At 56.3% G+C, this 13,130-nt stretch overlaps 2 pseudogenes and 1 gene segment (V, D, J or C); 2 read left to right on the top strand and 1 right to left on the bottom strand.

Moving 5' to 3' along the window:
- Window positions 1-657: 657 nt before the first annotated feature.
- Window positions 658-3,197, top strand: LOC135317401 (olfactory receptor 6F1-like; annotated as a pseudogene).
- Window positions 3,198-5,731: 2,534 nt separating this feature from the next.
- On the bottom strand, window positions 5,732-6,917 carry LOC135317400 (T cell receptor alpha variable 18-like). The segment is given in 2 exon segments: window positions 5,732-6,078; window positions 6,872-6,917. Coding segments are annotated over 2 exon segments (393 nt in total).
- A 2,593-nt stretch (window positions 6,918-9,510) lies between these two features.
- LOC135317315 (feather keratin Cos1-1/Cos1-3/Cos2-1-like) lies at window positions 9,511-11,903 on the top strand (annotated as a pseudogene).
- The last annotated feature ends 1,227 nt before the right edge of the window (window positions 11,904-13,130 follow it).

The raw sequence follows: 13,130 nt of genomic DNA, 5'->3' as shown, positions 1-13,130 counted from the left end.
GTGCAGCCCTGAGGGTAGATCAAAGGTATTGCTAGAGTCAAGGTACACCACAGCCAGTGGCCCTCCCCTTCCCCGCAATGCCAGTCACCTCCTCATAGAAAGCAATGGGGTTGGTGAAGAATATTTTGCCCTCAGTTGTCTCACGTGACCTGCTCCCAACCCCCTTTCTGCCTTTCGTGAGTTGAGAAAAGGCTTCTGAGAGTATTTGCTTCATGTTCATCCCAGGGACTGAGAAGTGACTGCCCAGTCAGCTCCTTGAACACCCTCGGATGCATCCCAAGCAATCCCATGAACTTGTGTATGTCCCAATGGTGGGAAGAGCTCCTTAGCTCTTTCTTCTTCTACTGCGGCTGCTGCGTCGCTCCCACAGAGTCTGCGGGGGACTGAGGGATGTCGTAGGCCTGAGGAGAAGCCGTAGCATAAACACTGAGGACAAACAGGCATTGAGTACATGAGCCTTTTCCCCGTCATTTGTCACCAGGTCCCCTTCCTCACTGAGCAATAAGCCCACATCTACTTAGTCTTCCAAGCACCCCCATCCCACGGTTAAACCCCATACCCATGTCCAAGGTACTCGAGGACAGACAGATGGCAGGGAGAAAGCTTTAGTGTGGGTGAGTGGGCTCAAGATGGGCACGTTACTCTCATTAGCTGCGTATGCCCTTCACACCAAGTGCAGACCAGTCTCCCCTCAGCCACGTTGAAGCCTTGGACACAGGACTTGCAGAAGATGACTCTGTCAAGTCTAACACCTGTGTGGTGACCCTGGATGGTGTAGACAGCCGCTCTGTGGGTGTGAGGCGTCTCAACTAACTCTAGGTGCCTAGAGGTCAAGACTTGTGCGTGTGCGAGTGTGTGTGCTGTTTACGCCAGCTGTCTAGTCTGGCATCCATCCTCCAGCAAATCAACTTCTTCCCAATGTTCTCCCTCAGCCAAGGGGTCCATGGCTTCATGTGGAGGACGGTGCACGAAGAGAAGTTGTTGGATCATTTCCATTGGCTGAGCACCTGGTGAGTGAAGCCCACCCAAGACATGTAGCATAGACTTCCAATGCCTTGCATATTGAAGGGGATTAAGGAGGATTTCCTCTGCTCTTGAGCCACATGAAATTCCTGGTATGTAAATGCCTAAAGAGGAAGAAAGGAGGGAAAGGGATCCTTCAGGTGGTGACGCAGCTCCACCTGTCTTAGACACCCAGCTGAGGATGAAACCGATTCTCCCCTAGAGAGCTGATGAAGAATCCCCCCTTGTCTGCAGGGAGGGCTTGGATGAGAGCCCTCGGTTCAGCTGGCTTCTCAGCAGAGCTGCCTTGGAGGGGATTCAGCTCAGAGACTTTTGCCTTCAATCACTGAGGCATGGATACCTCTTCCCAAGTTGAGATGTCCGACTTATCCATCGGAGCCGCTCGCTGGACTCCTGCCTGAGTCCTCAGAAACAACCTGGCACTTCTAGAGGGCTTTTAGGCCTGTATATGAGGCAAGCTGAGCCATTTCTCTCTCGCAAGTGTCTTTTCTCCACCCAAAGAAGGGGGCTAAGCTGAGGAGCTGCGATAAGAGTATTTCATCATACACCTTTCAACTTGGTCAGCAGAAGTCCTTCCCCCGACTCTGAGATGGCAGAATTACAAAGAGGTGCGTCTTACCCTTCATAGACATGCTGAGAAGCAGATGTCAGTGGAGATAATGGAGCTATTTCCAAAAGCTTCCTGTGCTGAGACGTGGAAGAGAGCAAAGAGACAAGACCACGAGTCCTTGTGTAATGACTGTCATGCTAGTCTGCTGCCCTGTGCTGCTGCCATCTCAGTTGGAAGCCCCTGTGATCAACTGAAGAGGTCAGAAAATCTCTTCCAGCGCCACGTTGTCATGATGGTTTTTCTGTTCCCTTGGTCTCGTTTACGGAGATTGCAGCTCCGTATTTCCTGCCTTGAAGAGTGCAGGGATGTTCTTCCCTTCCTCTGCAACAGCCTTTCAGGTAGCTGGAGACCCTCAGCCTGCTCTCCACAGTTTCCTAAGTGGGATTTTCATCTCATGGAAGCAATTGCATTCAACATCATCTGAAGGAAATGCCCGCGCTCGATCTAAGAAATAATTCCCCATGGTCATTTGATGGTGTAGGCCTGACCTTCAGGGTCAGATCTAAGTGTCCAAATGTGTTTCTGCAGCAAAGGGTTTCCCCAACGATTTTAACTTAGCGTACGTGCTGTTTTCCCGTGCTCTGCACCAACTACTTTGTCAGGGATGATGGCTTTGTTGCACTACTAGTAGCATCTGAAGGACCAGCACAGGCATGCAGACTCACACAGAAACTTTCCTGGCTCTGCAGATGAACCTCGGTGCTTGGGGGGCACATGGCAACTGGGACAAGTGTGGAAGAAAGAATTTGTCCCTCTTGGTTTCCCAGGCAGGTGGCATTCCCAGGTCTCCCTGTGGTGGTATTGGCACTGACGTACTCCCTGACAGTAGGAGGCAAGGCATCCACCATAGCCCTCATGTGGAAGAACAGCAACCTCCCTACCTCGGTGTACTTTTTCCTCTGTAATCTCTCCTTTCTGGAGATGTGGTACGCTATGGGCGTTGCTCCCACAGCCATAGGAGGCATGCTGGGGACTAGCGAGACCATCTCCTCCAGTGTCAGCATCCTCCAGTTGTTCCTTCTTCTCTCCCTAGGCTCCACTGAGTGTTTTCTCCTCTCTGTCATGGCCTATGACCACCACTTAGCCATGTCCTGCCCCTTGAGATACAGCTCTGTGATGAGCAGTGTCCTCTCTGCTCGGCTGGCACTCAGCTCCTGGCTGGGAGGCTTTCTGGCCATCTCGCTGCTGACCTTTCTGACATCCAGACTAACGCTAGGTGCTCCAGATGTCCTCAATCATTTCCTCTGCAATATAGATTCCTGCCTTGCCCTCTCCTGCAGTGACATACGGCCCATGGAGCTAGTGACCTTCCTTGTCTCCGTAATTATTGTGGTGGCCTCCTGTGTGCTCACCCTTCTGTCCTACATGTACGTCACCCCTTCCATGCTGAGAATCCAGTCAGCCCATGGCCAGGAAAAGGCTTTTTCCATTTGCCCTGCCCATCTCCGTGTCATCATGATCTGGTACGGCTCCACCCTCTTCTGTATGTCAAGCCATCGGCTGAGAACTCCTGGATCTGAACAAACTTGCGATTCCCTTTAACACAGACTTAACTCCTTGTTGAACCCCTTCAGTTACACACTCAGGAAGAAAGAAGTGAAGCAAGCTCTGGGGTGGGCTTTCCAGAAGTGAAGTGGCTTCTCAAAGAGCCTCAGTGGAAGCAAACAGATTCACCCGCTCCCTCCCACAGCTTCTGCCCTGCAGAAGGTCCTCACGGAGGTGTAAGTGCACCTGAGCATCACAGGGAGGGAGAAGCCACCAATCCCGCAGTGAGCTCAGCTCACTCACCTTACAGCCATCTTAGGCTGGGCTGAGCCTCGGTTCTGATGCTCCCACCTCCCTCTGGTCACTCCTGGGTAAATTCAGGCGGCCTCGCAGTGCTCTAAAGACCAGTGCTTGGAAAGGGTCACAAACCCCATCCAGACACAGTTCAACAGAACCCTGGAGGAGTGGTCCTCACACAGGTTTGTATTCCAGTTTCCCAAGTCCTTCATTTTGTCAGGGATTCATATCAATCCCCTAAAGAAGTCCCAGCAGCCGGCTCACTGCTTTAGGAGATGGACATGTATTTCTCCATTTAGTCCGACGTTTTCTGGATGCATCTGTGCCCCATCCTCATGGCTGTTTCGCAGAATCATGCCCTGGTTCAAGATAAAATCTGGCAATATCTGGCATCGCTACCTAGAGCCAGTATTCCTAGCATAAGGCAGTCAACAAAATATGCACTCCCCTTCCTTCCCTCTATCCAGTATCTGAATGGCCTTGTACATCTCTAATGAAAAACATCCAAATCTCTATGCCTCACACTAAAAGAGTCTGGGCAATTCCACATCTACACCCCCACACTGGGCTGGAACAGTCCGTCCTTCCTCACACTTTGGGCTTTGTTGTGGAATCACTTCAATGAGATTGGCAAAGTCCCCAAACTGCAGAGCTGTGAAATGCCGGCTGGGTAGCAAGACTCTCTCTACACTCACTGGGAGGACGTTAGCACTTCCAAAGGGCACTTGCTTTTCCCCTTCCTGTGAGTGTCATTTCAGAAGAGATGAATCACACTCTCAAAGCTCTTCTTCCTGCTCCCTGACAGCAAAGGGCGTCCACATGACCATAAGGAGGAGGCACCAACATGCCAGGCACACCTTTATGGACAGTGTGGCATTGATTTTGCCTGAGTGTAGAGCTCTCCAGGTGAGATGATTGAGTCCAGGCCGAAATTCTAATCCTCCCTTCTGCAAGCAGGGGTGCTTCGGGAGGCGATTCTCCTGTGTCCACCTGTCCTGGGCACTTGGCTCTTAGACCTGCAGCCAGGCCCAGGCACCAGTGCCCAAGGACAAGCTGATGCCCACCCTTGTCAGCTGGGCTCTCTTTCCCAATGGCATTTGGGAAAATCCCTGGGACAGCCCACTGGGGACGGAGAAAGAGCCTGAGCCTGTCTCTACCCTTGAGTAGCCCTCACTGTTTGTCATTCCTTGCTTTTGGGGGAGAATTGTGTCAGTGGAGTGTTGAGGCCCTCTGCAGCCTCAGAGAGCAACCAAAAGCAGCACCTGAAATGTCCAGGGGACCCGAGGCACAGTGGGGTGCAAGCCACTGAGGGCTGCTGGCCATTCCCCATCAACGCTGCCTAGAGCCCTCTGAGGTAAATAGGGGCGTGCAAAGCCTCCAACAGGGCTGGTGGATCAGACCCACATCGCCTGGGAAGGCAGGCCATCCTGGAACAGCAGTGGGACAACAACCAAGTACCCTAGGCTTTCTCAGGTGAAGGGGATCATGCTTCCTGAGCAACAGACTCCAATTCAGAGGGTAGGATCCAGCTGGAAAGTCAGCACCCTCCAGCTGAGCTTCCCCATGCAGTGCTGGGGTGGGATCACCTGAGAATAGGTCCCCAGAAACAGTCCTGTCCCCTGTGGGAAGAAACAAGGTCACGGACATGTGGTTCCCATCCATTGGACAGAGAAACCAGCATGGATTCAGGGACATAGGGTTTCTTCCCAGCTGAGCACTGGTGATTTCCCTGAGAAGGAGAAGAAACATGAAAAGGATTGGGACCACTTGCTGGCAGTGGCTTAGTGCAGGAAGGGTTTGAACAGAGAAGCTTGTCCAGCACCTGGCTGATGTGTCTTTTTCACTTGCTGACACCCAGGTGCAGGGCAAGGAAAGGCTCTTCTCTCCTTGGGCCACTATGGCCACGGGGCAAAAGCCTGAGAGCAGTTGTGACTCCTGCCACAAGCTTCATTCTCCAGCTGTGGCCATCAGTGGAGGCACAGGGAAGGGGAACAAGAAGACAAGCTGACAGGTTACCTGCCCTGGGTACTCACTGCAGTGTACCAGCTATTTTAAGCAGAGGGCATTCCCAAGCCTGGTTTGGTTTGTTTATGGTGTAGCCTCCAATGGGTCTGCCCCAGGTCAGGTTTCTTTGTCCATTTTCATCATCAAAGACCCTGGATCTAGACACAGCTGTAAAATCCAGGCTGGCATGTGCTTTGCAGGTGCACAGGCTGGGGAGGCAGAGGCCCAGCCTCACCACAGCCCCCAGGTGCCACTGCTGGGCAGGCTGAGCTCAGGGCTGCATGCAAGCAGTGGCAGGGAGGGAACCACTCCTCAGAGCCCCACCACGTTTCTGTGCAGCGCTGCAAGCTGTGGGCACCAGTGTGGGCTCAGTGCACAGAAGTAGGCAGCGCTGTCCTGGAGCTCGGCACCCTGCACATCCAGAGACACCTGGGAGTCCTCTGCAGACAGCTTGGAGGAGAACCTCCCTGAATCCACCTGAGGTTTCCATTCGCTCATCCACAGCAGCATCTGAGGGGACTGGGTCTGGCGCTGCTGGTACCAGATGATGTAAGGAGTGGGATCACTGGTGGAGAAGTTGCAGTGCAGAGTTGCATTGTGTCCCTCCTGGATGGTCATTTTTGCTGGGAACTGGAGCACAGTGTCCCTTTGGGCATGACCTGTAAAGCCAGAAAGAGTTTTCAGCTTTGCTTGCCTGTGTACCTTTCTGTCTATCACTTCGTCAGCCTGCTCACTGTCCCCAGTTTCCATATCACTTCTCCAAGCCTCTGAAAGGCTGAGCTGGTTGGCCCTGCACACTGCTTTCTGCAGGTTCTTGTCGCTCCTCACACCCCAGATCAGCCTGCTTTTCAGCCATACTCACTGGTCTTTCAGTCCACTCATTCTCCCCACATCTGCCCCTGACCTATGTCAGCTACTGGTCTCTCCTTCAGCAGCAGAAGACATCAGCTGTTCCTCTCCCACCTCTCTCCACATCATCTTGCTCGAAGAGTTCCTCCATATGACACACCGCATCCTCTGCCCTTGCCCTGTCCTTGTATGGCATTTCAGCTCTTCTTGCATTGAGCTAGCCTGCTCCATGTGTTGCCCAAGGTTTACGACCACCCCTACAGACATTGGTAGCATTGTATCCAATACACCTAGGAGAGAAGCTCCTATACGCCGCATTGCTCCGTTCCCATGCATCTTTCTTTCCTTCAGGCTTCATCTGTGTTAGCAGCACACTCAGGAATGCTGAGTGCCTGCGAATTTCAGGGCAGTTCTTATTGCTCCTCTGATGCCCATTACTTCTGACATCTCCCAGGTTATTTGCCGTAGCCACCTGCAGCCCCTACTCTCCCTACAGAAACACTCGCAGATCCCCCACGGAGCCAGGACTCACATCTCCTCCCTTCCACCACCAGCTGCACAAACTCTGGCCTCATTCTCCCCAGCTTGAAAGTTGCATCTCACCAAAGTCTGCCAGTTCCACCAGGGCTGCCAGGAAAATGAGGACCATGTCACACTCTCCCTTCATGGGGTGCCTAGGGACCTGCCAGCATGAGGGTTCTGATGCTTGCAACCCTACCTCTTCCCCTGCCTCTGCCAGATCAAAGAGGCCTCCAAACCACAGCCCAGAGGGTGGAGCAAAACTCCCTCCCTGCTGCTCCAGGCAGGCCTCTTTGGGTCTGTCCCCCAGCCTCTACCACAAAAAGGCTCTCTAGCGAGGTAACGGGCTCATGTCAAAGGGACAGGCATCCCTTGTGAATGTCTGACATCAACCACCTAGCCAGCTGCACAGGCCTGCACCCAGCTCTGCAGGAGATGGAGAAGGCACCCCTGTGCCCACCCTTGTCCACCCTGTCCCTGGGAGTGCCTGGATGGAGAGAGGACCTGGCACACACTGAAGTGCCTGGCCCCAGGGGTGGCACACTCTCTCCCCTCTCCTCTGCCCATAGAGAAGGCACTCCAAGAGCAACATCTCTGTAACGTGCATCTGCTGCAGAAACCAGCTGCACAGGGACAGACAAACTCCCTCACTCTGGCAGGGGGAGGACGCGGCACACAGCTCCCTGTTGTACAGGCAGCCCCTCTTTGTCCCTTCACCTACCCACAACCTCCAGCAGCTTGTCCCGCCTTGGGCCCCAGAACCACAATACCCAGGCAAGCAAAACGGTCACTTGATTTCATATCTTCTGCTGTTGGCTGCCGGGAGCAGGGCTCCTCTGCCCCTTCTCACCCAGGCCCCTTTGCTCACAGAGCTGGCAGGGACTGCAGGAAGCAGGTTATTAGCAGAGCAGCCCCCATTCCAACCTTGCTCCCACGGGCACTTCAGGGTACTGCTCTTCAGTTGAGGCCATGGCAGAATGACAGTGGGCTGCCCTCTGCTCTCCAGTGACTGCAAACCTGCCAGGAGTTCCTTTGTAATACAGCTCTAGCTGCCACAACATTCCCCGGCTGAGGCAGGGAAGAGGCCAGTACCTTTCCTCGCTGCCTCTGAAGCCTCTGAGCATGGACTTGCCAGCTCTGCCAGCTCCTACAGCCACACAGGCCTCACTGGGGACTGGCTGGGCCCAGCACCCCATGCCCAGAGGCCTCCTTCCAGCTCTCACTCGCCTCAGACCTTCAGCCCCGTAGGGCAACCTAGCCCATCGCTTTGTGGCTCTCGGTCTGAGGTTAAGGGGAGTCCTGTGCAACAAGCTCTATGCCCCAAACACCGGCAACTGCGGGATCCACGTGAAGGTGTCTCTGACAATCAGGATCTCCTTCTCGTATTGATGCTGAGGTAGAACTGCTGCATCTCCAGGATGCCTTTGGACCAGCAGCAGGAGTGCCTGGGAAGCGGGCTGTGGAGCTGGAGGGCCGAGTTAGGAAGTGTGTATCTGAGCCCAGAGTTTGACAAAGTCACCAGTAAAAACCACTTGTGCTTGTGGTTTCAAAGCAGTGGCTTGTGTTAGCACTTACTCATTTGGGCCTTGGTGTTCTAAGAGGGCCTGGCTATGTTAGTGGGGCGAAAGAGATGCCCAGCCCCTGCTCGCTGAGCAGCAGCAGCGCCCGGTCCCTGCGGCAGGAGGGTCTCTGCTGCCCGCCTGCCCGTGCCGAGCAGCAAGGCGCTGCTCCTCGCCGGGAGCCGGCGGGGCCGGCGGCTGCAATCGCTCCTTCCCGGGCACGGCCGGACACCGCCACCGCTCCGCTCGCGCTTCCTGCCCCGCTGCCGCTGGCGCCGCCGCTGTTGCGGGGGATTCCTGTCTGCGTCGCGGTGGGAGGGCGGGGGCCGGGGCCGCTACCGGGGCCGGTCGCTCGGGGGAAGCGCCCCGGGGCCGGGCGGGGCCGGGCGGGGCCGGGCGGGCGGAGCGGCAGCGCCCCCTGGCGGGCCCGCCCGGGGCCGCCCCCCCGCCCCCGACACACACGCCCGGCCCCGCCCGCGCCGGTTCGTGCCCGGCCGCAGCCCCGGCTCCTCTCCCCGTGTCTCCCACGGCGCAGTAATACACCGCCGCGTCCCCGCGCCGGGGCCGGGCGAGCCGCAGGGCGCTGGAGCGGCGGTCTGGGGCCACCCACAGCCGCCCCGCGGGGTCCCGCAGCTCTTTGGCCCCTTTTACAGCGAGCGCGATGAATGCGGGGGCTCGGCCCGGGAGCTGACGGTACCAGTGGATATTGTCGTTGCTCTGTATGTTGGGGTGTGAGCAGGTGATGTTGATGCCGGTGTCCTCGGTGGTCTCTGCCGACGGCTCCTGCTGCACCTGGGCTCTGCCAGCAGCCACTGCCGAGAAAAGAGAAGGAAAGGACAAGGGTTGTCAAAGATCGCCCAGCTCCGATGGCTCTTTTAGGAGAGAAGCATCAGGAAGAATGGCAGCGAGACAGGACAGGAACAGCTCGGGACGTGCACCTCTGAGCAGAGATGGAGAGCGATCCTGGCGTGGGTGTGTGGTGCGACAGGAGAAGGCTGGGAGGGAATGTGAAATTCATGCATGCGGATATTAGAGAAACGTCAGGGGCATGGATAGATGGATGGAGAGAGGAAGAGCAGGGAGAGTGGGTGTGAGAGTGAAGGACAGAGGGCTACCCTCAGGGCAACGGTAGCTGCCTAATGTACAGGGAAATGCAGGCGTACGTGCAGGCAGGCGTTACTGACAGAAATGAAGAAGAAATCAGGAGAATAAAAAGAGCAGGGAAGAGGAACGCCGGGTGGCAGAGAGGCAGGGAGGGGGAAAGACACGCTGAAGAAGGAGAGGGAAGAGTTGGCTCTGAGCTCCCTGGGGAACATCCCGGGCACCGCCCCGGCCCCCAGCCGCCGCCGCCAGCCCCGCGCACCCAGGAGCACGGCGGCCAGCCCCGCCAGCCCTGCGCCCCGGCACCGCCGCATCCCGCCGCTCCGCCGCCCGCGCCTCGCTGCGCCCCGCCAGCCCCGGCTCTCTGCTCCGGCCGCGCCGCCTCCTCTCCCCCTCCTCTTCTCTCCTCGGCCCCTCCGCCGCCGCCAGCTCCGCCCCGGGGCTGCGCCCTGCGCCGGCGCCGCTCGGGGGCTCGCCCGGCCCCGCAGCGCTCAGTGGCTCTGCACGGGCAGAGGGTTCTCTCCGGGGAAATGGGCTCTCCCCGTCCTCCTGGGGAGCAAGGGCTCCCCCGCAACAAGAACCCCGCACAGCGCCAGGCACGGCCTGGGAGAGCTGCAGGGCCCTGAGCCAGGAGATGGACCGGCTTCCCAGAGCTGCCTCCGAGCTCAGGGGCTGGAAACACCAGCCGCTGGTTTCCTGCGCATGGCAGTGAGGAGGCTGAGGGCCTGCCTTCAGCTGCCTCTCTGCAGGCCCAGCACACTGCCTAGAAGTTGTGTTGAGGCAAAGCGGCTGTGACTTGACTTCTACCAGCACTGCTGCATTCCTGCCCTAGAAATTCTGGGGCCTTTCATCCCAGCTCTCACAAGAAGCCGTCACTGGGGAATGGGCACGCTCTATACCTGGCAATGAAAAGGCAGCAGTGTTGGAAATCACAGCACAGCCCATATCATTAGCTGTGACAGTCTGCACTGAGGATGAGCTTGTCAGGAAATTGTTACCTCTGCAAAGGGTGCCTGTGTTCCTGCGGCAATGAAGGGCAGGTATAAAAGCCAGCGCAAGTCCCCGCTCTCTCATCCACTTCTCTTGCCTCCTTCTCCTTGGGAACAGGTGAGTCCTGAGCCCCTTCTTCTCCTCTTCCAAAGTGAAATCTCTCCTTGATGGACACTTGAGCTGCTACTGGCTGTGGCCTGTGCTCAGGCTTTGGAGCATCGTGCCACGGGAGAGAGAAGTGGGGAGGAAGCCTGCTAGAGAGAGGCTGGGACATGTCAGAGGGGGCATTGGTTTACGAATTAGGAGAGGGCGTCCGTGGGCAAGGCTGTCATTTGTAGGGGAAGGAAGAACATGAGGTTTCTGGCACCGCTTTCAGGTCCTCGCACAGTAGTACCTTGCCTCTTTTGTGACAGGGAAATAGGCTGCACCTCACCCATCCTTGTGCTCTGCTTCCTCCCTGCCTTCTCTGCCAGGTGCACCTCCAGCCCAGAGACATGTCCTGCTACAGCCAGTGCCTGCCATGCCGGCCCTGCGGCCCGACCCCGCTGGCCAACAGCTGCAATGAGCCCTGTGTCAGGCAGTGCCAGAACTCCACTGTCGTCATTGAGCCCCCGGCTGTGGTGGTGACCCTGCCCGGCCCCATCCTCAGCTCCTTCCCATAGAGCACCGTGGTGGGCTCGTCCACCTCCGCTGCTGTTGGCAGCATCCTGAGCTGTGATGGAGTGCCCATCTCCTCCGGGGGCTTGGACCTCTCCTGCATTACCAGCCGCTACTGTGGCAGAAGGTGCCTCCCCTGCTAAAGATGCTGGGAAAGCCCCAGGGAGACAGCCTGAGGAACTCAGAATATGGTGCTGGGCAGAGAATTGCTCTCCTGGATTGTGTTTTCAGCACATCTCAGCGACCTTGCCTTTGCCTCCCTTTACTTTGTTGGCTTTGGTTCCCCTTGGCAGCAAGGGCCCACAAAGGCCAGCCTGGTGGGGACCATCTGTCTCCTCTCCCTCTATGGGGCAGGCAGAAAGACTTTGTGAAGGAACTTCTCCATGGCCAACGACCGCACACTCTCGGCTGCCTGTGGGGCTCCCTGCATCGCTGTCCTCCACTCAGAGTGACTTTGCTTCCCTCTCTGGACTCATTAAAGTTGTGCTGCATTCAAGCCTGGCCTCCATGTGGTCCTTCCCTCTGTGGACGCTCTCCAAGCTGCCAAAGCAGAGGGGTGTTGTTCTGTGGTGGAAAGGGGTGAGGGCACAAGGACACCCTTGTTCATTCAGAGAGGATTGGGGGGTTGGGACATGCCGCAGTGGCTCCACTGTTGGGCACCATCCCTCGGACCTGAGGAAGACATTTCTGGCTGCTTTGCTGCCAGTGACCATCAGGCCTTGCCCTGCTGTGTCTCTGCCCACCAATGCCCAGCAAGGCAGGAGGCCCTGAGGGCTCAGAAGCCCCATGAGCCCCCTGAGGAAGGGCATTTGTCTGCCTTTTGAAGAGAGGGTATTTAGCTCAAAGGGAGCCTAGAGACAGGTTCACTACTACATCACTTCTGATGTCTCAGTGTCTGTAGCCTGAGGGGAGTCTGTCTTGCCCCAGACATACACCCTTCCGCTGCCACATGCGTGTGGCACTGTGGCACTGCTCTCTTTGCAAGGGCTAGGGTTCTTCCTTGGAAATCATGAAAGTCAGGCGGGAGCTTCTTACACTGCAGGATGCTTTTTTCTGGGGCTGCAGCAATGGGGATGTTCTCTTTTATATTTATTACATGTTGGTATGGCGATGGGCTCCTTTGGAAACATGTGTGCGCACACCTCTGTAAGTGCACACGTATGGGTTGATCTTTGGGTGAGCGTAAGCTCACGTGTGCGGTTGTGCTCGTGTGTGTGAATTTGTGTGCACACTGCAGGGGAAATTCAGATTGTAACTGCTCAGCAGCGGTAACCTGTGACCAAGGAACGATCTGCCACGCCGGGAAAATGGCCCAAATGCAGAAAGGGTTAAAGTGGCTGGCAGCAGGAATGCCAGAGACAGAAGGGGTCCCTGAAAGGGGGTGCAGTTTCCCTTGGTGACGGTGTGGAGACAAGAACCAGGCGCAGCACTGTCCTGTAGCAATCCTGGAGCGTGAATGCTCAGTGGCCACCTTTGGGCAGCAGAGCTGGTGCTGGAGGATAGACCCAAAGCCAGGCTGAGGTGCCTCATGCAGCACTCATAGGATTGGTGCTGCTGCCGGTGTATATAAGGAGTTGGCTCTGGATGCACATTTGCAGACTCCTTGTAGAAGTGCTTACAGTGGTAGGACTCTATCCAATACATCGATCATTTGGTGGGATTTGTTTTTCATATCTAAGCAGGAGTCTGACCTCACACATATTGCGTGTGTGCATGCCTGTGAGTGTGCATACCTCTGTGTGCGTATAGGTGTGCATGAGTGTGCAGCCCTGAGGGTAGATCAAAGGTATTGCTAGAGTCAAGGTACACCACAGCCAGTGGCCCTCCCCTTCCCCGCAATGCCAGTCACCTCCTCATAGAAAGCAATGGGGTTGGTGAAGAATATTTTGCCCTCAGTTGTCTCACGTGACCTGCTCCCAACCCCCTTTCTGCCTTTCGTGAGGTGAGAAAAGGCTTCTGAGAGTATTTGCTTCATGTTCATCCCAGGGACTGAGAAGTGACTGCCCAGTCAGCTCCTTGAACACCCTCGGATGCAC

This window comes from Phalacrocorax carbo, chromosome 25 (assembly GCF_963921805.1).
Source record: "Phalacrocorax carbo chromosome 25, bPhaCar2.1, whole genome shotgun sequence".
Taxonomy (NCBI): domain Eukaryota; kingdom Metazoa; phylum Chordata; class Aves; order Suliformes; family Phalacrocoracidae; genus Phalacrocorax; species Phalacrocorax carbo.
This window is presented reverse-complemented; position numbering and strand designations above follow the sequence as displayed.